This window comes from Carassius gibelio, chromosome A13 (assembly GCF_023724105.1).
Source record: "Carassius gibelio isolate Cgi1373 ecotype wild population from Czech Republic chromosome A13, carGib1.2-hapl.c, whole genome shotgun sequence".
Lineage (NCBI taxonomy): Eukaryota > Metazoa > Chordata > Actinopteri > Cypriniformes > Cyprinidae > Carassius > Carassius gibelio.
Genome location: NC_068383.1, coordinates 6,097,955 through 6,121,407, shown reverse-complemented (window position 1 = coordinate 6,121,407; position 23,453 = coordinate 6,097,955). Strand labels below are relative to the sequence as shown.

The 23,453-nt window shown below is 36.6% G+C and overlaps 2 protein-coding genes across 2 annotated transcripts; one reads left to right on the top strand and one right to left on the bottom strand.

The window, feature by feature from the left end:
- Window positions 1-289: 289 nt before the first annotated feature.
- On the bottom strand, window positions 290-2,879 carry LOC128025969 (homeobox protein Nkx-2.3-like). The gene is made up of 3 exons (XM_052612614.1): window positions 2,717-2,879; window positions 2,265-2,610; window positions 290-1,321 (listed from the first exon to the last, which is right to left on the bottom strand). Exons 2-3 carry the CDS (start codon window positions 2,602-2,604, stop codon window positions 696-698), a joined length of 966 nt encoding a protein of 321 aa, XP_052468574.1. The 5' UTR covers window positions 2,605-2,610; window positions 2,717-2,879; the 3' UTR covers window positions 290-695.
- A 10,736-nt stretch (window positions 2,880-13,615) lies between these two features.
- LOC128025968 (aspartate aminotransferase, cytoplasmic-like) lies at window positions 13,616-21,120 on the top strand. Its single transcript, XM_052612613.1, has 9 exons — window positions 13,616-13,844; window positions 17,808-17,989; window positions 18,254-18,377; window positions 18,583-18,695; window positions 18,943-19,047; window positions 19,385-19,535; window positions 19,647-19,812; window positions 20,211-20,353; window positions 20,739-21,120. The coding sequence occupies exons 1-9, from the start codon at window positions 13,736-13,738 to the stop codon at window positions 20,876-20,878; spliced, it is 1,233 nt and encodes a 410-aa protein (XP_052468573.1). The 5' UTR covers window positions 13,616-13,735; the 3' UTR covers window positions 20,879-21,120.
- Window positions 21,121-23,453: the final 2,333 nt, after the last annotated feature.

The following is a 23,453-nucleotide window of genomic DNA, read 5'->3' as shown; positions in this document are numbered from 1 at the left end:
TAATAATTTAATGTTAAACGTGGCCTATAGTAAAATAAAGCTAATTTATGTCAAACGTAAGTTGACTATTTTAGAACTGTTTATTGAACGAAATGCACTTTAAATTATGTTTACAAATATTGCGAGAATATATTGGCTCAGGCCCAGCTTATTGCTTATATTTAATATTTTTTTCCTCTTATCAAAACCTTTTTGCGTCTTCAATTGCACGTCTTCGATTTATATTAGTTACTCTCTTTCACTTGAACGTTTCTTAAAATGTATGTCCCGTGTATCCAATAGTAAATATTTTAGCATCACCTTTTAAAAATAAAGTTTATTGTTTTTATTTTTTACATTGTACGTTTGCACAAAATTACACACACATTGTCAATATTCGTAACATTTTTTAGCTAATAACTTTTTTCATCGATAAGTGGAATGAATGAGAAAACAGCTGTCTCTGATACCATGGTGCCGGTCTAAACTCAGACCCGCAAATGTTCAAGGTGTATGTTGTCCAAACAGCTGGTCAAAATTGCTACGAATATTCATGTGCATTCGTTCAGCCATCATGGAAGGTTTGCTAGAAGATATTCACTCAAGTTTATACTGAAAAGGTAGACTACAGGACCCTAGGCCTATAAAATATGGATAACTGTGTGCTAATATTGTAAAGTTGCCATTTATACACAGACGGCTGGGTTGCAGTGACACTACCATGCCCGAATGCCCTGCAGAGTCCCTTGGCACGCGGACACGGGTGTCCCTTGTGATGTCTGAGGTTGGGAATAAGTTCCGAGGTTGTTCAGACTCATGCTCATCAGAGCATTAGTGGATGTGTTTGCTGGGAGAGGTGGAAGGCTGGGATATGTACAGCTGTAAGGGTTTGTGTACGCGGCGTTATTGTACGATGAATAGCCGTTATATGTGTACGGGCCTGGGTTTACCGCGTACGTGGCGTTGTAACTCTGTGATCCCGTTAAACACGGTTTGCCATCCCGGACTAGGACCGGCACCGCCACTCTCCTGGGCGGCGGCGGGTGATGGTGTCCTGCCATTTCCAGTGTTTTGTCCTGACGCTGTCGCTTGCATTTGTATCTGCGGTTCTGGAACCAGATTTTGACCTGCGTCGATGTCAGTTTCAGGGTACTAGCCAAATGTTCTCTCTCAGGGGCCGATAAATAGCGCTGCTGTTTGAAGCGCCGCTCGAGCTCGAAGACCTGCGCCTGGCTGAAGAGAACACGCGGCTTCCTGCGCGTCCTCTGCCGCTGCGCGCGCTCCGTGTCCGAGTGCAGCTCACCCTCACACTCCGGGGATCTGATGATGGCACCGCAGCTCTCTAGAAAAACAGACACACAATACACAGAGCTAACTCGGTTAACTCTCACTTCACGTAGCTAATTCACAGTAGCATTTCCTTGCATAAACCAAAGGGAATTTCTTTTTTTTTTTTCTTTTTTTTTCTCGTGAGCCTGGATTTAAGGCCTTTATGCACAGTTTCCTAGTCACTTATACAACTTTGCAAATAGAAAATCATCCATGTTTATTTTTACCCATATATAATGTAAAATAAAATAAACATTTGAATTGTTAGCAATCCATTTTACAGTGCATAGTATATTGCACGACCTTACGCGAGAACACAGTCAGCAGATGAGTCATATATTTATGTAGTGCAATACATAAACAGTAAACAAGTGGTCAGTCAATGTTATTTTTATGCATATACTTTATAGATATATTTATGTTTATGTCTATACGATGTCTCTGCAGAGTTAGGCCGACAGAAAATAAGAGAGAATTAGGACGATTATTATAAACGTCGTAACATGATATATTGACTTTAAACATTAGCCAAAATAATACAGCTTTATCACAATTACATACTTTAACGAGGTTATTTGTATTAGCCTACCTTGCACTGAAGTTGCATAAAAAATAGGCCTACCACGTTGGATCTTTCCAAGCTGCTCTTTGATGCAATCACAAAACAGAATGGTTTTTCTTTTCTTTTCAAAAGCTATTTACATGGTCACATTTCTAAAAAAAGAATTTGACAGGCCTCAAGTCTAGTCAATATAAAAGCCCTTATTGAAGATAGTTTAAAATTTGTGATAAAGCGTTATATAGGATTCATCCAATATTGAGCTTTTGAAAAATAGCATTGTGTACTAATCATCAAAAATACAATTACACTTTGTATTATTCTCGTTTTCGATTTAGAGACGAGCAATTCGATCTCCTCGTTCATTCACGTCAGTTGTAAAACACAAATCACCCACTCGTTTCGTGGTCCTCAAGTTCATCTTCAAGTTTAGTGTCGACGTGTCCCAGCGCCGGATGGACGAAAATCGGAGGGGAAAGGCTGCTCTCCACTAAACTATCCTGCATGGAGAGAGAGTTCAGAAAAGACATCTTCTCGTCGTTGTCTGAGTAGCCGGGGCTGTCTCCACCTCCGAGAAAACAGGATGATGGTGCCTGAAATCTCTCCTGCAGTTCCGGATGCAGTTGTGCGTGGTGTTGCGCGGGATGCAGAGATTGAAGGTGGCGAGATTGCTGCTCCAGTTTCAGTATATCCTTCACAGAAAACGGCGTTGATGTGACCGGGCTCGGAAGCATCATCAGGCGCTGTTGGATTACATCTACAATGTTATTCCAGATTCAACTGGAAGCTTCGAGCACTAAGCCCTGTGGAACAATTGTTTAGATAACCAACAATTTCAAGTAAACATACCTAAATGTGTCGATTAATCTCCCATTTTGTCATAGCTGCTTGATTTGCATGAAGAGAGGTGAGGACCGCCACTCGTCGGTGTACAACGGTTGTGTGTTTTTCTTGGAGTCCGGCAGCAAAAGGCAGTTCTTCTGCCTGGTGATGTCACGTTACCGGGGCGGGATGTAATGATCCTTCCTACAATCCACAGAGGAAACGCATATACAGTTTCATAGCAGGAGAAAAACAGCCTCTAATATCACACGATACGTTTTTGATAGCTATATCCAAACCAACGTAATCGTTTATGCGTGCTTGAAAAATAAAAGTTCTTCAAGTATTCCTCAGTTCAACAGAGAATCATCATCTCATCAAGAACATTGTTTTACTGCACACACTTTTCAAGTCTGTTAATGTGATTCTGTGGAGAGTAAACGTTAATGTCACATTATAGGTTTTCCAGATCAGTGTTGATTTAGATAAAAAAAAAAAAGTTATTTACGTCCTATCGAACAATTTTAGTTTATACTCGGAAGCTTTCACTTTCAATGATTTTTTAATGGTGTGTTCCGAAAAAAAAAAAAAAAAAAAAAAAAAAAAAAAAAAAAAAAACCTAGAGTTAGTAAAGTGGTATATAATATAGCTCAGGAATAAATTATCCCACAAAGGTCCTTATGAATATGTTAATCATGCAAAATGACTCATGCTCATCTGCTCAATGCAAATCCATCTGTTCTGCACAATTAAATTTTTTTATATAGCCTATATGTTTAAAAATATTTTGAAACATCTTTGACCATGCTAAGACTGAAGTATGTTTCCTTTCCAATAAACTGAACCAAAAGACGCTTAACCCTGCTGCTGCTATTATCTCCTTCAGATCTGACCTGCATCACACTTGTGTGCCATTACACAGTCAAGCTGGAGCAAAAACAGCTGCAGACTTTTGACAATGAAGCAGCAAGCGGATTTAAACATAACTTTGTTTGAGCGTGAGAGACAAATGGTGTCTGCATGTGTGTGTGCGTCTGTACGAGAGAGCATGGCCTTAAGTAGTTCTAGTTTTCAGAAAAAAAAAATAATTTTTTTTTTTTAAAAAACAATTTTAAGTAGGGCAGATTTCCTTTAGTGGTCAGACTTACTGTAATGGCTTTTCTATGAAGTCGCAGCAGCTTTATATCTGGAAAAAAGTTTGAAGATGTCGATTCGTGTTTAATCGAGAATTTTAATCTAATCTTGATTCCAGATTCTTCGTCGGCATCTTACTTTAATTAATTATTTAATCAATTTGTTTTTATTATTATAATTATTATTATTTCTCGTTTAAATTTATTTTTGTTTGTATAACATAATTCTCTCTTCACCTCTTCAAAAGCTGTAAACATGATCAATTATTTGCTAATGTAATATTCATCTTTGCGTTTTCATCACTTTAAGTACAATTGCGTAGAAATAACAATAATACAAATTGCCTGTAAATTTTTGTAACTTTGTTGCATCGATTATCTCAGTTTGACCAAAAGGAATAGGCCTGTTAGACATAATATTATTTATTTATTTATTTTCATGTTGTTTAATCTATTTTAGTGCCTGTGACTGATTAAAAACTTTTAATTCAAAATCTCAAAATTATCCAAAACCATTTTGGAGACGCCTTGATGTGCTCAATTTTTTGTCGTATAAACAGCACCAGATGAAGCAGATATAGTAGGTTTTATACGATTTCTCTTTCCATCCTGTATCCAGTCCTAGGAATCGATCACTTATGAGGAGGGTGCGCAGGAAACCTGTTTGAGGGCGCAATGATGCGCATCGGTGTCTCTCTGAGCTCCTGCTTCGGCGCCAGAGACAAAAGCCTTCCAGAGACTAAGAAGAGGAGAAAAGAAAAGGAAAGAGAGACTAGATTATCTCATCCGTTAGCTATCAACAGTGTTGCTTAGACCAGCTTTGTCTCATCCAGTCCCAAGACTAATGGCTCAGGAGGAAAGTCGAAGTGGAGGGCTTCTAGCTTTTTCTCTTAAGAACCGAATAGCAAGGTATTATTTTCATGATATTTGCTGTAATTCATTTATTAAGTATTTGATCTTTGTTGTTGTACAGCATGTTGGCGGTAGAACACATGCAGTCGTTATTGGTGTACTCATAGGCAGAGGGCCTAACATTTTGTTAAGGTATTTGATTTATTGCAGTTTTTTTTTCAACCAGCACCACTTAGCTGACACATCATGATAACGTCATGATAACTTCGTACTGACACGATGACAAACAACATGTAACCTTTTGATCATGTTTAATTGACAAAACGCGGATTAAATAAAATAAATGTTTATTACCAAAACTGTTAATGCGGGTGTCCTTACAGGTCCATGACCAGAGCTTTGGAGAGTGTCCGATCTTAAGATTCGGACGTTGTCGCGTGTTTTATCTTATCAGTATAGTGATCTTTGCCCCACACACGACTAAAGTGTGTGAGTGTTTTGTCTGGTTAATAGTACCATTAAGGAGAGTCTCAGTCAAGCATGAAGCCAAGCTGACCGTGAAGAGTGCATGTCTCCTCTGGAGTCTCCAGTGTCCTGATGGATGGACATATTGATCATAGCAACACCAGAATATGTAACAATAATTCAAACCCTACCGTTCGTTTGCACGACTTGTCACTGTTAATAGCACTGCATTAGCCTAAAACCGAATAAAGTCAAAAATAAATTAGTCCACATTAAGCACCAAATTAAGTGATTTTACGATTTATGATTTCTGTATCCATTTGGAATATCTAAAAAGTTATATTTATCTAATATCTAAATTATGCTCAAATGTTTTGTACAGTTAACCTAAACAAATGAATGTTCTTTTATCAGTGTAAACTATATAAATGATAATTAATTTTAATTGTCAGATCAGAACAACTGCACGTTTTCACTTTTTACTAAGGCTATTTTTATCAGATCGCATGATGATGTTGGGGGGAAATCTTAAAAGCCTAAAGAATTAAACTTTTTTATTATAAAATATAGGAAGTTTATATATTATATACATATCAAACTTATTTATTAATTCATATGGATGTTTTAGAGCATCTCATTATATTAAGGTACATTTTATAGCTATTTCACGTTGAGACTTAATTTAGTTTATTTACTTGTTTGCTGGATATATAATGATTTTAGATTTTAAGATGTTTAGATATTGTAAACTAAATTAATTATTCATTGTCTGTAGAAGTCACATTTCCTATATGGTAGTAAACGGCTTAATGTCTAGACGGTGGTGTTATTGACAGTTTACTGTTCAGTAGCCTACTAGCCTAGGCTACTTCTCCGTTTTTGTTCACAAGTTCATTGTGTCACACGCATCTCCTGTAGCTTTATGTTAATTATAATTTTCCTTTCAATTGTTTAATTAATTTATACAAATAATAGGCTGCCTATCCATATTTTACCAACAGACTACCTCTAGCTGCAGCACAGCAAGTTATCTTAAATTCTACCACACTCCTAAATGTTCACTGCATGGCGTTTTAGTGTTTAAAACAATAATAATCCATCTTCATTTTCAGTATTAAAATACTCAGAAAAACATCGATTTAACAAAACGATTGCGTGCCAATGCCAGTCCTAAAAAAAAAAAGAAAAAAAAAGAGCCCATGTTTATGTAAAGGAAGAGCCTGTTTCCTGCACCTAACAAAACCCAGACCTGAGCACCATGACAGTGACGCGGTCAGCAGAGGGAGGGAGAGGCCGGTAGATCATCTTCATCACGGACACTGGCTTAGGTTAGATGTAGAGGTACCAGAAGTGGATCAGGGACATGCATCTTTTCGGACCATCAACTGCTCATTGACATCACTGCATTCTGTACAAACTCAAAGACAGCGAATGTGAACATCAGGCTCAAATCCAAAGTCTGTGAGAACAGAATGTAAATTCATGTTTATGAGTTCAGAATATGTTTTAGATGGATATCTGCAGCAATTTAAAGGAACTGTATGTGGTTTTGTGTATTTTTGCGAACCCCCTACAGATAGGCTAAGTGAGTGGACTTCACTGTGGTAAAAAAATAAAAAGTTTTAATTAGAGTGGCTAGCAGATCCAAAATCGCATAATCTCTCGGAATAAGTAATTATGAATGTTAACTATGAATGCAATCAGGTCTCTTCAGAATTTCGCTGGAAATAATAGCCTACGTAAGACTTTTTGTCTCCTGTTTTATGAATATTGTGAATTCGGGCATACTAGCCTACTGTGTCCACACATGGTGCTGTTTTTCGCCTTTTTTATAGTAGGGAAGTGTTTTTTTTTTTTTTTTTTTTTTTTTTTTTTTGGTGCCGTAAAGCAATCAGAAGCAGAATTTCGTACCGCTTGCCAAACTCTCAAAATATAGGCGTTTGAGGCTCTAGGTTGGCCATATGTGCCGTTCATACGGCACACGTCATAGACAGGTATATAATCGACCAATCCTGGCGCCTGTGAACGTGAGCTCTCCAGAGAACGATCAAAGTGACGCAAATATTCGCACGTGTTTGTTCTTTTGACTTGAAGCGTCGCTGCGCGCAGATCAATGAATAACACTAAAGTACCCCGAGAGCGATTCGAAAGCATAAGAAGCCGGCTGATCTGCTCTGTATAGCTCTCGTGAATGTCATACAACGATCCATCTGCACAGTGCAAACACCCATTTCCCCGTTTAAATGGCCCGTATGGTCAACCTAGTTTGATGTGGGAACGTGGGAAAGAAACAGAAAGACAATTTCCTTAATAGAAGTCAGTGTACCACCAGAATAATTTCGAAACTAATATCTCAAGGTTTATGTGTATATTAAAAAAAGGAATAAATATGCAAAAAGTTGTATTTTTGGTTCCCCAGCGAACCTTTCAGTATGCAGTTCTTAAAAGAACCATATTTTCTTAATGTGAAAAACACTTTAATAGTCTAAATAACCTTTTTCTGCTATGAAGAAGCTTCTGTAGAATTGACAGTTTCCCTGGTTGTGAAACATTCTTCATGAAACCAAAAATTCCAATAAAGAACTGTAATTTTTAAGAGCCTACACAGGTAAAGACTTGCTCGCAGTGGCCAACAGGAGGACATTTGCTCACACGATTCTCAGCAGTCCCAGAAAACCTTCCATATACACACAACGCGTATCTGAAGAGGTGCAGATCCTGTTAGGTCCCGGAAGGTGAGTCTTATCAGCTCCTGGTTTCAGGCCGTGTGCTGCGCCAGGCCTTGAAACCTCGCCTGGAACCATTGTGCATTTGACCCAGCTGTATGACTGATAGCCTTCCCCGTTTCTGCCGCAGACGGGGAGGAAAGGAGGGAGGCGAGGCACTGCAGCACCAGACATTCCCTGTCACACCAGAGCTCTGAGTTAGGGAGGTCTGGTCTGGAAGCCCGATGACGGAAGTCAGGCCAGGAGAAATCCACACAGCCTCCTGGGACTAATAAATTAGACAGCTGTATTTTCTCTCATGGCCTTAACCCTGCAGGTGTGTGTTTGTATACATGTGCACAAATTACCGAGCGTTTAGCCTGTAATGTGTGTGACCTACACTGTGTCATGTGGTGAGAGAGGAAGGCCGAAACCTAAATATTCGACAGGAGTGATTAAGAATCAGAGTAGCTACACAAAGTCTTCGAGTGGGATGTGAACGGCTAGATTTCCTCTCTTTTTTTTTTTTTGTCTAAACATTCCCTGGGCCATGCCAGAGAGGCAAAAATAAAAGGAAAGGTTGCTTCAAGTTCATCTGACCGCTGGTATGTGCACAGTTTACAAAGATTGTCATTCAAACAATAATACAATTAATTTTATTCAGATTTATATGTTGTTCATTTGGGGATGCACACCACATGACCTTCCACTGGATAAACATGTTGCGAGCAGGGAGCCTGTGTTACTCAGAGCAGCCAGTGTGGCGTCTCCCATCAAACTGACAATTTGTTTCTATTCGAGCATGAGATCCCATTCATTCGCCGTCGCAGCTGTAAATAAAAAGGAAGCTCGTTTCTGCTCCTACATTTTCCTTGGGTTTGGAACGGCTCGTTTCAGTTGGGAAACAGACAAGTTGTGTGCGGCCCCTGAGATTGCAGTCCTGGGAATCCCTTGGTTTGTGCAAGCAGGGCTAGTTGATCAATTGACGATTGTGATGAACAGTTGTGGTGTCATTTCCACAACAACCAACATTTTTGCTTAGTGTACTTGGTTACCAAATTGAGAAATATTTTGGTCAGAATATGCATTCAGAAGTGAATATATAATCTGTTTGTGTTTATTTTGAATGCTGATGGTTAGAATTTTTTTTTATTTTAGTTTTTTTTTATTCCAAAAATTGTTCAAATGTCATTTCCACAACAGAATTTTGTCCAAAAAAAAAAAAAAAAGAAATTCCTAAATATATTTGTGATGATTTTTGCTGTTAGAAGACACATTAAATAATAAGACGTTTTATTATTCAGCTATTTTGAAACTCTGATTATAATGAGTTATTATACTGTCTTTCTTAACATGTTAATGTCAAAAATACTTGTTGAGATCCGATTTATTACTGGTAATGGCTTTTATTTTCTTGGCTTCTTAAGTGGAAAAAATGGCAGTATGACAGTGTAGGACGAAAAGAAAAATTCTCAGAAGTATTCATAGCAGACATGTAGGAACTTGTAGTCTTCCAAGTTGTCAGGCTCTGTGATTGCGATGGATTTCTTTCATCGCCGTGACTTTACTATTTATTGCTGAAAAATCAGAAGTATTAGTGTGCTACATTTATAATCTCTGAGACCATAAAGATGCGGTTTCTTGTCAAATCTGCTTTGCAAATATTTGTGCGATGACACATTTGTCAGAACTGCTAATTCAAACAAGCATAATTTGTGTGGTTTCACAACCATGGCAAATCATGGCAAAGAGACGCAGTTTGTTGTGTTCCATATATTTTTATGAGTGACAATCCCAGCATTCATACAAAGGCTCTGAATCTGGTGACTGAAGTAAATAAAGGCTAATTGCGGACAGCTGTATGTATCAGCTATGATTCTGCTGCCATTATGACATGTTTGTGGTGAGGTATGAATTAAGACGGTGTTTGTACGGTCCTTTTCGTGTATGTTTATTTGTTCTTTCAATAAGACGTAAACCAATTGGTGGCAGCAGACTTGTAGACATGAGGTTGCACTTCCTCCCATTGTTTAAAAGGGTCAGATCGAAAAGTAGTCAAGGTCAAAATTGGAAGAAAAGGAACATCTGTTCAATTTGTAGACAGGCGCACACATATCTGTGTTTTGCTACTATGAAAGTCATACAAGTAAATGTATTCGTAGGGTGTGACTTGTTCTGTTTGTACAGAACTATTATGGATTAGTCTTTCAATGAGTAATGGCACTTTAATCACGCTTAACAGCACTTATGCATCATATTTTCATCCATATTGACATACAGGGCCGTAACCACCATAGACATTCTTCTCAGCGTTCAGATTAGTTCAGATTTGGTTGATTCTTAAGTCGACGGTTATTTCTTCAGTGTTTATGTCCCAAGGGTTACGTTTTTGAAACTTTTTGTTTAATGAAGATCAAGTTTACAATATCTATGAAATGTCTTAGACATTCAGATGTCCTTCATGTGGAGATTTTAGTGATTTACTCTTGTCACAAACTCAAACATTTCATCTTAAACTATAAAATAATATGTTAATTATTATATGTACAAATATTTGCACAAATTTCAACAAATGTCTCAAAAGTTGATATTCAAACAACCAACAATTTTGTCCCCAATAAAAATATTTTTATTGTTAGAGTAGTTACGAAATAAAATTCTCTGTGGTTGAAATTCTGAAACTAGAGGCGAAAAATCAAGGTAAATATCACTTATGAATATTCTATTCTGCATAACCATCATCTGTTTAGGATACACGATAGTTAGCTATGAAATTACCAAAAACAATGAGTTACCAATTTTATTTCTAAAACGTTTAAAATGTCACTTCACACCGAAAAAAATGGAAATGTGATGGAAAGAATTAAACTAGTGTGATTAATATTTCCTTTACTTGAAATAAAATAAACATTAAATGAAATAAAATAAAATATAAATAAACATTTAAGCTTTTGAATTGATGTAAATATATGATCTTAAAATATATAGATTTTTTAAACTTAAAAATTAAATTAAAATAATATTAGTAATACATTTTTATAATAAATAGCATCTGAAAATAAAATAACGTTAAAATGGCCATAGGGACAAAGGTGAACATAGAAACTATTACATTCTTGCTGAGATATGATGAATTTCAGAGATGTCAAATGAAATATGTTTTTGGACATTTTTGCCCATTTCTCCAACTACAGCATATATCTTACCAGCATGTCCCTCATGCCCACTCTGTATCTTTAAGAGTTGTCTCCTACAACATTTATTTTTCTCCCGTTTCTTTCTTCTCTCTTTTCTTAAAAAGTTACTCATGATATTTAACCTACTTTCTGAGCTCCACCTATAGCTGCTCTCTTTGGAACGTCTCGGGTCCTCAAGCTCAGAATGCAGTGAAGGGAAAACATGGTGGTCTTTTAGTCAAGTCCATCAAACAGAATGGTTGAAACTAGCAACAGTACACAAAATAACCAACATGGAGTTTAGAAAAGGCCCTCACTCAGTGAAGTGCGCTGACCCTTAGCAGGGAGGCTAATGTAACACGTGAACAACACAAGAAGGTCCTGCACTGGAATGTCGCTCTGTGTACATGTTTGCTATGAGCTGCCGACTTTCCGTCATGGTCCATGCATGTTTTTGAAGTCTAGCTTTTGAACACTGTTTTGTCAGAATGAAGCTGATTATAATGCAGTGTTGAATGTGCATTTCAGATGTTTGTTGATGTTATTGCAAACTTATAATGTTCCAATGTTTTCGTATTTGTTGAGGCGGGTCTCTAATGAATGCTCTTTGATATGGTATTAGCTGACAGAAGCTGCAAACGATTCCCCAGGAGGCACTTGTGTCATGTGCTTCTGTGCTCTCCACTCTTCTCTCAGCCTCTCTCTGTCTGTCCCCAGGCCAACAAACCTTGTGCTGGAAGCTTCAAATCCCATAATTACCAAGCTGACAGTTAACACACAGGTAAGCTACCCTTACTGACGGGCAAAGAATGCAAACATCTTCTGTATGGGATTGAGAGATGGAGACGGAGGCCATGCTGCAGGTGTAGAAGTTACTCCTCCATATCTCCTGGGGGTTGTGAGGGCATACGATCATACTGAGAGGTATAGGTTTGGAGTGATCCATAGAATAAACACTTTAATAGTGATTCCATAGAATAACTATGTTGGTTCCTCAAAGGACATTTAGTTAACAGTTCTTAAAATACCTTTTTTTTTTCTTCTTGGTGTGAAGAACATTTTATTAATTTCAAAACCACCTTTCCACTATGAAGAACCTTTTGTTCAGTGGAAAGTTTCCATAGATGTTTAAGTTTTTCATGGAACCATATATGCCAATAAAGAGCTTTCATTTTAAAGAGTGGATGTTCTTTAGATTATTAAAATGTTCTTTAAACTAGAAACTAGAAAAAAAAAATGGTATTATTATGAAAACCCCCTTTTGTAACCTTTATTTTCAAGAGAAGTAGAAAAATGCTTTCCACATGAATTGTTAATTAAAATCTTAGGATTTTGCAGGTTATTAAATCATTTGCTCACTTTCTCAAACAAAGCAATCACAGTACTTGAAATACAGGTCTGGGCTGTGCAGGTGATTTGAGGTTGATAAGCTATCTGATGGTGCTGCCACTCTGTCTAAGTGGGAGATGGCAGTTTCGTATCTTTTTCAGGTTCATATCTTCCACTAATAGCAGGTCAAGAGAAGTGAAAGCATAATCTCTTAAACTGACAAAAATCTACAATTTTAGGATGGACAATATAGGCGTTGAGTGGCTTTCCAGCAGTATCCTTATAATAAAATATATCCTTTAAAAGCACATGATCAATAAGTAAATATAAACCTTCTTTTTTTAATTAAAAGTTTATGATAGCTAACTTCAGATAAAGTATTATTATTGAAAGAGACAATGGAAAAGTGGTAAGATAATGAACAAGAGATCACATGTTGCCTGAACATACATTTTCAGAGACCTTCATGATATAAATACCACTAACAGAACAGCTCATATTTCCTTTTTCCCTCTTGGGCCTTGAATTATGATTCCATTAGAAACCTTAAAACAGATCTCAAGTGTTTAGGTGTGAGACAGTATCGAAAGCTTAGACCGCCACCTTGTGGCCTCACAGGGACATGACTTAAGAAACATACGAATGTATTTATTTTTTCTTCTCAAAAATGTAGGAACTGTATCTGTGTGTGTGTGTGTGTGTTATAGTTTTGTTATTAATTAATTAATTAATTACATTTTGTTAAGTATATCCAAAACAAGTGCTTTATTTCCTCGACGAAACTTGCTATCAGTGTTCTTTTACAAATAAATTGATCGTCTTGTAATTTACTGATTTACTGACATCAAATTCAGTAGTGTTTTAGGTTGACATCTGGTGTAAGGTGAAAGTAGCTTGAGTTTTACTATCATCATTAAATTGAACTAAGTAGGATATTATGAAATCTTTGTTTTCATAAACGCACATAACACCCATAAATTACACAACATGATCCAGATAACTGTGTATGGAACTCAGATCAGCTGTGTGGGTGTGAATGAAAACAACGCTGCCCATTGAAGCAAACATAGCCCGCCCACTCTTCTTTCTCATTGGTCAGAAGGCACGTCGCTCTTACACGTTCGCGTTGCCATTTGTCCCCGCAGTGCCGTCGAGCGCGTTCTTTGATGACGCAGCGGCTTGACGTTTTTGTTCTAAAAGATGATTGGGTAATCTTCGTGTCGAACATATACTTCTGGGTTTCTATTGGTTAGTTTAGACACGCCTGTCCTCCATTGCTCAAATCTCACATCTGAAGGTTAAAGTGTGTCTGTCTCATCACACCGGTACTTGCGTATCACTCTCCCTGTCCTTGCTCGTAATTTGTAGAAATATTAACGTAATATCATGTCGATATTTGGTGAAGTCCCACAGGCTGCTCCTGTCGCAGTGTTTAAACTGACAGCAGATTTCCGTGAAGATCAGAATCCCAGCAAGGTGAACCTGGGAGTCGGAGGTGAGAGATGCACACGTATTTTCATATCACAGTAACGTTATATAAATATGAATGTCAGCGTTTGTCAGTTTATGCATGCTTTAGCCATGTACACACAGGTATTCTCTTTCTATGACAACAGTAGGCCTCTTATCGATAATAAGAATCGATCACTTGTGTCTGCTATGCTTTACTATAGCATTACTCATTGCATTTAAACATGTCTGTTTAAAAAATAATAATAATATATGGTGGTGACCACAGCACCTTATTACAGATTAGCCGTTAGTTTTCTCAAATCTAAAAACATCACCAGTAACATGAGATTCTTCATGTAGGTTATAATTTGAAATTAAACTATTGTATACTAACGTACTGCACTTAAATCGCTTTAGACTATATGCAAATCATGCACACATTGAATTAAGTTTTTTTCCCCTTGAAGCTTACATTCTTGTAATTGCTTTTGTAAGCGAATATAGACGTCTGAGTCTGACACTTGAACTCTTTTAATAATGTTTAAAACGCATTAAATGCACAGTTTAAAAATATTTGATGTGTGTGCATTATATATACTTATATATAATGTATGTGTGTGTTTGGACACACTTAAAGAATAGTGCTCAAATTTTTGTAATTGGTTCTGATAGATAGTCAAGTCATTAAAATATTAATGTTAAAATGTTAACAAATCATATTATGTCTGACCTTTTTCAAAGTAGTTCTGCACAGTTTTGAGCTATATCCTGGGATGCTTTTGAGCAGTATTTAAAGAGTTCACATGTATGCTTCTTTAATAACTCTAAAATATAGTCAATGTATAATAAAGAATGAACTTAAACTCTGACATTAAACTAAGGACATCGCATTTAGATCCAGAGGCATCTAGGAGCTAAATATACTGAAGGATAAAGTTGCTCTCCCGGCACTGGTTGTTTCTATCAGAGACCAGGCCCTTGTGCAGTGCTGTTAGCTGGGGATGAATAGCTTGTGTAATGTCAACAGTATTATTTTGCAGAAGCAGTCGTCACGTGTCATCTGTAGTCATTCCTGATTCCTCAGAGAGCGAAACCTTCGGAGGATCATCTTTATCTTCTTCTATTCCTGAAACCCTACTGACACCATGACTCCTGAGGTTCTGAGACATGAGCAAAAGCTGAAAGTCTCATCTCTAAATTTCCCTGAGTCATGATTGTGTGGACTGTTTTTAAACACCTCCCCCTGGCCTGTGGTCTTTTCTTCAGATTGAAACGATTATCCCTCTTGAACAACCCAGAACACTGATTTCATATGCCTTCTAAAGACATTTACTGTCTCTAACTACAGCTTGCCATGCTTCTGCAGAATGTGACAACAACATGCTTCAGAATATGCTTCTTTTCTAATATATTTTTGCTTAAAGGCTCATAATTATGCTAAACCATATATGTTGCACCATAAATTGCGCATTGTTCTAATATTTGATGCATTCAGACATTCAGATTTATTAAAATCATTGCTCTGCTTCGAAATCTTTTGATTCCACAACTTGACCAGTTTATGTACAGGACCGAGTTTCTTTGGATACGTTTTGTTCTGTATTTGTGTAGAATTGTTCATTCTTGTAATTAGTGATCGACCGATATTGGTTTTTTATAACCGATACCGATACCGATTATTTGTATGTTTATGTACCCGATAACCGATATGCAGAACCGATATTTATTTACTGTTATACTTCTGTTTCTGACAATTATTACAAAACAAATGAGCTGAAAAAAAAACATTTTATTTATAACAATCACTCCCCCCTTGCATACAAAAAAAAAAAACATTATATTTATACACAAATAAATAGAGGGGTCTGAGTCCAAAAAATTTAAGCGCACTGTTACTAAGTGTCTTTGTTTTAAAATAAAAGCTTTGATGAGGTAAAAAAATAAAAACAGGTAAAAAAATAAAGCACAAAAATGATTCTAACATATTGGTGGGGGCGGGAGGGCTATTTAGGAGTGCATAGCCATTTACTCCCAGCTAAGCAGAACTAGGTTTTAGTGTAGAAAACAGAGTCTTTCAGCATTCTGCCCTGTAAGCCTGCTTCCTTCAAAAATGTCATGCAGTGGCCTTGCTTGAGGCTTCCTGATCATCAACCCAGTCAGGTGCTGAGAAATATGAACGAACTTTTTTTCCCGAGACTATATAAAGTTAAACAGCACTTGTCAGTTGGCATTTTATGATCTAGATTCAATCTAACGTTAGTTCATGAAATGCCAAATGACAAAGTGCTGTTTGACTATAATTTAATCAACCGCGATCGCGCATGGAGATAATAAATAATTAATTTCCACAAAGCGGTATATGTAGCCTATATGTGTATTAGCGAAATAATTGTTATGTAGTAAATGATAATATAATCTAGGGTGTTTAAACAAGATAATCTTGTCAAAAGTTTCATTCAGTGGCATTGCTTGAGGCTTCCTGATCATCAACCCAGTCAGGTGCTGAGCAATATGAACGAACTTTTTTTCCCGAGACTATATAAAGTTAAACAGCACTTGTCAGTTGGCATTTTATGATCTAAATTTAATCTAACGTTAAATCATGAAATGCCAACTGACAAAGTGCTGTTTGACTATAACTTAATCAACTGCGATCGCGCATGGAGATAATAATTAATTTCCACAAAGCGGTAGGCTATATTTATATGTGTATTAGCGAAATAATTGTTATGTAGTAAATGATAATATAATCTAGGGTGTTTAAACAAGATAATCTTGTCAAAAGTTTCATTCAGTCGCCGTGCTTAAGCCTCCAGATCATCCGTCAGTTGCTAAGCAATATGAACAAACTTTCTCTTCTAGACTAATGCTGCTGAGCAAATACAACAGATAGAGAATTAAATTCAACGCTTTTATTTTCAACATGCACTCATTCATGTCTGTTTTATTTAATTCATGTAAAGATACGTCTTTATTGGGGCAGGACATGATGAATTACTCTACGTGACTCAATGAGTTCGTCTCAATTGTTTAGAAACAAGCTGCATAAATTAACTATATCAGGAATTTATGTCTCAGATCTCATTTGTGCATGTCTGTTATGTTAAATAAAGTTGATTAATTAAAGCAAACCAAGTAGATCATATATTTACCTGTCCACTGAGTTGTTGTTGACTGATCTCCTCAGACACCCGGGCTGCAATGGCGGAAATCTCAAAACGGCCACAAGATGGCGCCGTAAATCGGCGAATCCGATATTACAAAACCGATACCCGATTATGGAAAAATGCTTAAATATCGGGAAAAATATCGGTAAACAGATACATCGGTCGATCACTACTTGTAATGCATTCGGATATGAGCAGTACACGTTTAGTGTCGAATAAGCTAATTTTGCTCTTGGGGAAAAGATCACAGATGAATCCTGATCATTGACAGCCCTGATAAAAAGGAACAATTCCACATAACAGAAGTTGAGTAGATAGGAATTCAGGAAGCTGTAATGTACGCTATTCAAAAGTTTGGGGTGTGACTCTGTGATTGTGTTTTTGCATTTCTGACAAACTGTAAAGCTTAGAAACACTGTATAGCTGCTTTGACATAACCAGTATTGCATAAAGCACTATACAAATGGAAGTGACTTAACTTTTTTTTTTTTTTTTTTTTTTAAGAAGTCTGTCATGTTCATCAAGGCTGCATTTATTTTTTTATTAAAGATATAGGAAAAACAGTTTATGAAATATTACAATTTGAAATAACTTAATTTTATTTAGATATATGTTAAAAGGCTACATTTTCAGCAGCCATTACTCCAGTCTTCAGTGTGACATTATATTTTCGGCAATTTTTTTGATGAGTAGAAAATTCAAAATTTAGTTAGTTAAAAAAATATATACATTTCTTAAAAATTATTTGCACCAAACTTTTGAGTGGTAGTGTACAAATCAGAATTTTGCCTTTGTATTTTGTAGTCTGGTTTAAATGTTCATCCTCCTCCTCTCCTTAGCCTACAGGACTGATGAATGCCAGCCCTGGGTTCTCCCCGTGGTGAGAAAAGTGGAGAAGATGATCGCTGATGACCATAGTTTGAACCACGAGTACCTGCCTATTCTAGGCCTGCCAGAGTTTCGCTCCAGTGCATCTAAGATCGCTCTGGGTGAAGACAGTCCTGCCATCAAGGACAATCGGGTCAGATGAGATGCTTAAAATCCTGTTTTGATCATCTATATCAAAAACAGTTTTTATTTATTTATAAAAAATAAAAAAAAATTGATGATGCACAGCAGAATTTTCAGCATCATAACTCCAGTCTTCAGTGTCACATGATCCTACAGAAATCATTCCATTTTTGGATTTAGCAAAACGTTTATTTTAGACCTTGTTAACACATTTTGAACTGGTTGGCTATCATTATAATGTAGAGGTTTTTGTTACTGTTTTTTTGTGTTGCAGGTTGGAGCTGTGCAGTGTTTAGGTGGCACTGGTGCTCTGAAGATCGGAGCCGAGTTTCTTCGCCGTTGGTACAATGGAACCGACAACACAAAAACTCCAGTTTATGTGTCTGCGCCAACATGGGGTGAGCATAAGATCGAATTACACTAGGAAATACTGTAAAAAAATGTCTTTCTAATATTTAATTGACTACAGTATAAAATATGTACAAATTTTGCCTCAAAAGAGCTTAACTATTCTCATGCTGACCTTAAGTTCAATAATTCACTTCTATATATATTATGTCAAATGCTAAAAATGTTCAGTTCAGTTTGTGGTCTTTATTCTAGAGAACCACAATGCTGTTTTCTCTAACGCTGGATTTGAGGACATCCGTCCATACAAATATTGGGATGCAGGGAAGCGTGGACTCGATCTGGAAGGTTTTCTGGGTGACCTCGAGGTTAGTAGCGATTTCTAAATGAAATAAGCTCTTCGTAGTTACATATTTATCAGTGATAAATGTTATCTAAAAATCTTTGATTGTGCACAAAAACAAGTGTTGAGCTTGAAAGATTTTTTTATTTAATTTTTTTCTGCTGGGCCCATTAAAAAAAAAACCTTGTTTGATTTTTGGCCCTTTGAAATAAATGTTAACACCTCTGCTTTATATATATATAGTCCATTTGACACCATGTCTTTCCTGTCAGAGTGCACCTGATCACTCCATCTTTGTGCTGCATGCCTGCGCTCACAACCCCACCGGCACAGATCCCACCCAGGACCAGTGGAAGAAGATCGCTGATGTCATGAAGGTGAGACCATCACAACCTCCCCCACATCAGCTGACTAAGATTAGAACATTGAATCCCTTGATGAAAAAAAATAGATCCTAATTACATGTAATAAGGCATTTAAGCACAATGTGCAATTACAACCTACTGTTGTCTAAGTTTAAACCCTTTGCAGTTTTATAAACAGTGAGTTAACTGTTGCATAATTATCTAAAGCCAACATGTATCAGAATTTTAGTTAGGAGTTATACAGGGCACAGAATGTTACTGTAAAGTTCATCAGTGGAGCTCTAAGTGCATTTTTGTATGGCAGAGATGTTGTTATCTGGCTTTTTTCTTCTCTCAACTCTCTCTTCAGCGAAAGAGTCTGTTTGCCTTCTTTGATTCGGCCTATCAGGGTTTCGCCTCAGGAAATTTAGATAAGGACGCCTGGGCTGTCCGCTACTTTGTGTCACAGGGTTTTGAATTGTTCTGTGCCCAGTCGTTCTCAAAGAACTTCGGTCTGTACAGTAAGTGGTCCCAGCGGAGTTTATGTTAGTTGTTAGAGATTTCATTTTAATGCCTTGTACTGTGTCCTTGTTACGAACCATTTGATTGTAAAGAATAATCTGACTCCACAGATGAGAGAGTGGGGAACCTGACTGTTTTAGCCAAAGACCAAGACAATTTGAACCGTGTACTGTCTCAGATGGAGAAGATTGCTCGAATCACCTGGTCCAACCCTCCGTCCCAGGGTGCACGTCTGGTTGCCATCGTACTCAACACCCCTGAACTCTTCGCTGAATGGTAAATGCAGTTCAAATTCATCTAATTTCATGATTTTGGTTCAACAACGAAACATTGATGCATATGATGATGTCCATTTTCCACAAATTCTCATTAGTGTGTTAAAAAACGAATCTCTATTTCATCACTGTGATGCAAAAGATCAATTATATATTAAATTGTAAACTGTTTATAGTGTTTAGTGTACTGCCTTAAACTTATGATGATTTAAAATAAAAGCGGATGCATTTATACACATTGTTTTGTGCAAAAAACTGTGCAAAAGGAAAGAAATGTGGGTTAAAATGTGACCTACACTTGTAGATGTGTTCTTGACGTATTTTGTGAGATTCACCAGTGTATATGTATGCTTTGTTTAAGGTTTGTTACTAGTCTGCCAGTTTTCCATCTTTCTACAGGAAGGACAATGTGAAGACCATGGCAGACAGGGTCCTGCTTATGCGTGCTCAGCTGAAGGAGAAACTCAAAGCACTGGGAACTCCAGGAACCTGGGAGCACATCACTGAACAGATCGGCATGTTCAGCTTCACCGGACTCAACCGTAAGCATCTCCTTCTAGCGCTTTCACACTTCGTTCATCCGAGCGTCTCACCACTGGAAACATCTGTTCTAACACGGCAGTCACGAATGCTTTAGCTACTTTTCCTTACACATTACTGCAGCTGAAGATAAATAGTTGCTATGCTTTCAAATCTTTATTTAAAGCCTTTTAGGTTATAGGCTTTAAAAGTGAGAGTAATAGTTAATGCTAATACTTAGAAAATAGTTCAGAGTTAGTACTGAGAAGATAGCTAGAAGTGTAATTGTGAAAATAGATCTGAGAAAATAGTTAAAAGCTTGTACTATGGAAATAGTTAAAAGCTGGCACTTTGATATTTTGTTAATTAATGCAGTGTGTGTTTCAAATGTTGTTTTCTGTTTTACAGCTAAGCAGGTGGAGTACATGGTGAAAGAGAAGCACATTTATCTGATGGCGAGTGGGCGCATCAACATGTGTGGACTCACCACCAAGAACATCGACTATGTGGCCGAGTCCATTCATGAGGCTGTCACTACAGTGCAATAAGCACCTTTACCACACTTCCTGTCTGTGTGTGTGTGTGTTTGTGTGTGTGGAACATAGACATGCAGTGACACACACACACACACTGATGCACCCCTTCACTCTCCAGCTCTCCCGGTTTAATTTAGTCATCAGCATTTCAACATTCTGTTTTTACTTTTAATTATAAAGCAATGAAACCGTCCCATATATATATATATATATATATATATATATATATATATATATATATATATATATATATATATATATATATATATATATATATATATATATATATATATATATATATATATATATATATATATATTGGTGAATCTCACAAAATATGTCAAGAAAACATCAACAGTGTACACATTTCATCCCACTTTTTTCCTTTTGAACAGTTTTTTGCACAAAACAATGTGTATAAATGCATCAGCTTTTTAAATCATAAGTTTAAGGTTCACTTCACCTGCTCTTAAGTTTTCAAAAGAGACTATGTATAAAATATTATCTGTGGAGTTCATGCCAATCTTGTTTCTATGAATAAGCATTCTGTGGTGGGATTTACAGTCAACCATTAACATTGATTTGATTAACCTGAAGGTACAGCTTGACTGGTTTTATGGTATATATCTTTCATGGTCTTCGGTTAAATTCAAACAGGTTAGTGTGAATGAATCAGAGTTATAGTCAGCATTTGAGTTGAAATGGGTGAAAACTAGCCTTTATTAAATTAACTTATGGAATTTTATCACAGTGTGTCTGAAATTTCATTGTATTGAGTGCTGAACTGAAGGACAGTTTGCATGTTTCATGATTGATGGGGCTGTATTCTTAAAACATGCAAACAGAGACAACTTTAGAACTTGAATGAATGGGGGCATTAGATTTTGATTTTGTTTCACTGTCTATTTCTGGTTGCTCTTACCTCAAATTAAATGGCTTGAAGAAACATTTTACCTTGAAAACTTATTGTGACTTGTTAAAACAATGGAAGAAGAAACCTGGTATTGTGGTCTATGAAAAGGTGCATTTTGGGATATTGGATATCTGACAGCTGAAGGTGATTTAATTATACAAAAAACTGTGATTTGGGGGTTGAATATTCTTTTAAGCTTTTCGTGTTTGATGTTCTGGAAATTCTGGGTTGTGAAGAGCCCAGGCATTGATTTGCACTTTATTTTCTGGTGTCTTTTTTTTTTTTATTCTGGTCCATCACTTTTACTGCTGTTTTTGTGTCCAGGCTCGTTTGTGCACTGCAGGAACATTTAATGAATGTTCAGACATTAGTCCAAGTATAATACTCTCCCACCCAGCTTAGTCTCAAAAGATCAGTCCTCCAGTAGTATGAAAACTCTTTGAGCACAAATATACTAATCAAGCATTGAAATAAATGACGTAAACTAGCATGTTTTCTGCTGTCTTATTAGCACAAGTCACGTGTCCTAGTGATGGTATATTGACAGTATCATTCAGAAGAATGGGGTATTATTAAACAAATTCATACTCATTTTCAGTGTGGATGCATTAACTAATTTCAAAAGTAAAAATGACATTGAATATATGTTTGAGGATTTTTTGGCGCAAAACATAAACTGAGAAATGAGACTACAGTTCTTAATATTAAAGGTTTGAATATAACAGTGTTGGCACAAAAATAATTTTTAAAGATAAATACATGGTGTATTGTTTTTAAATTTTAATTTGTTAACTGCACATAGAGGGTGACTGGCACTGCTAGAATTTACTCTATCTACAGTATTCATATTATATGCTTGTCAATTTTAAACTTACTGTGACCAGGTTTGTTTTTTCATCAGAACAGATTTGGAGAAATCTAGCATTAGATCACTTGTTCACCAATGGATGCTAAGCAGTGAATGGGTGCCGTCAGAATGAGAGTCCAAACAGCTGATAAAAACATCACAATAATCCACAAGTAACCCACAAGACTCCTCTATTAACATCTCGTGAAGTTGCATGTTTGTAAGAAGCAGATCAGTATCTGTTCTGTTACATCAAAATCCACCCTCATTTTTGTTTAGAACTGTCCTAGACTATTTTCACTTATAAACTCAGCTTGATCGGTGCATATTTCTCTGCTGATTATGGATAGAAGACTTGTATTTTAACTGGAAGCCACAGTTTAAAGATAAAAACCCATTAAAGATGGATTTGCTTCTTACAAATCGGTTTTACGCTTCACAAGGCAACAACTGATGGACTGGAGTGTTGAATAATGTGTTGTTTTTATCAGCTGTTTAGACTCATTCTGATGGCACCCATTCACGGCAGAGAATCCATTGGTGAGCAAGTAATGTAATGCTAAATTTCTTTAAATCTGATAAAGAAACTAGTGCTTTAAGGTAAGGTATTTTTTTTCTCCATGCAAAGCTTCAAACATATTTTTAAGTTCAGTGAGCAAAGATTTAAGAATCTACCATTTAACCGGCACAAATTGCATCACTGACAATGGGCCTTCAATTTTGAGTGATCGAGTGGCATTATCTGAACACAATTTATGATAAGCATATTCAAAAAACGTGTTCTGCCTCAAAATAAGACCCAGAAAAGGTTATCATCCTGAAATAGT

Bases quoted from the DNA above. Each gene is read 5' to 3' on its own strand.
- LOC128025969 (XM_052612614.1), bottom strand. From the start codon at position 2,604: ATGATGCTTCCGAGCCCGGTCACATCAACGCCGTTTTCTGTGAAGGAT. The intron at 1,322-2,264 runs GTGGGTGATTTG...CTGTTTTTCTAG, and splicing joins ACTTGAGGACCACGAAACGA to AGAGCTGCGGTGCCATCATC.
- LOC128025968 (XM_052612613.1), top strand. From the start codon at position 13,736: ATGTCGATATTTGGTGAAGTCCCACAGGCTGCTCCTGTCGCAGTGTTT. The intron at 18,696-18,942 runs GTTAGTAGCGAT...CTTTCCTGTCAG, and splicing joins GTTTTCTGGGTGACCTCGAG to AGTGCACCTGATCACTCCAT. The intron at 19,536-19,646 runs GTAAGTGGTCCC...CTGACTCCACAG, and splicing joins AAAGAACTTCGGTCTGTACA to ATGAGAGAGTGGGGAACCTG.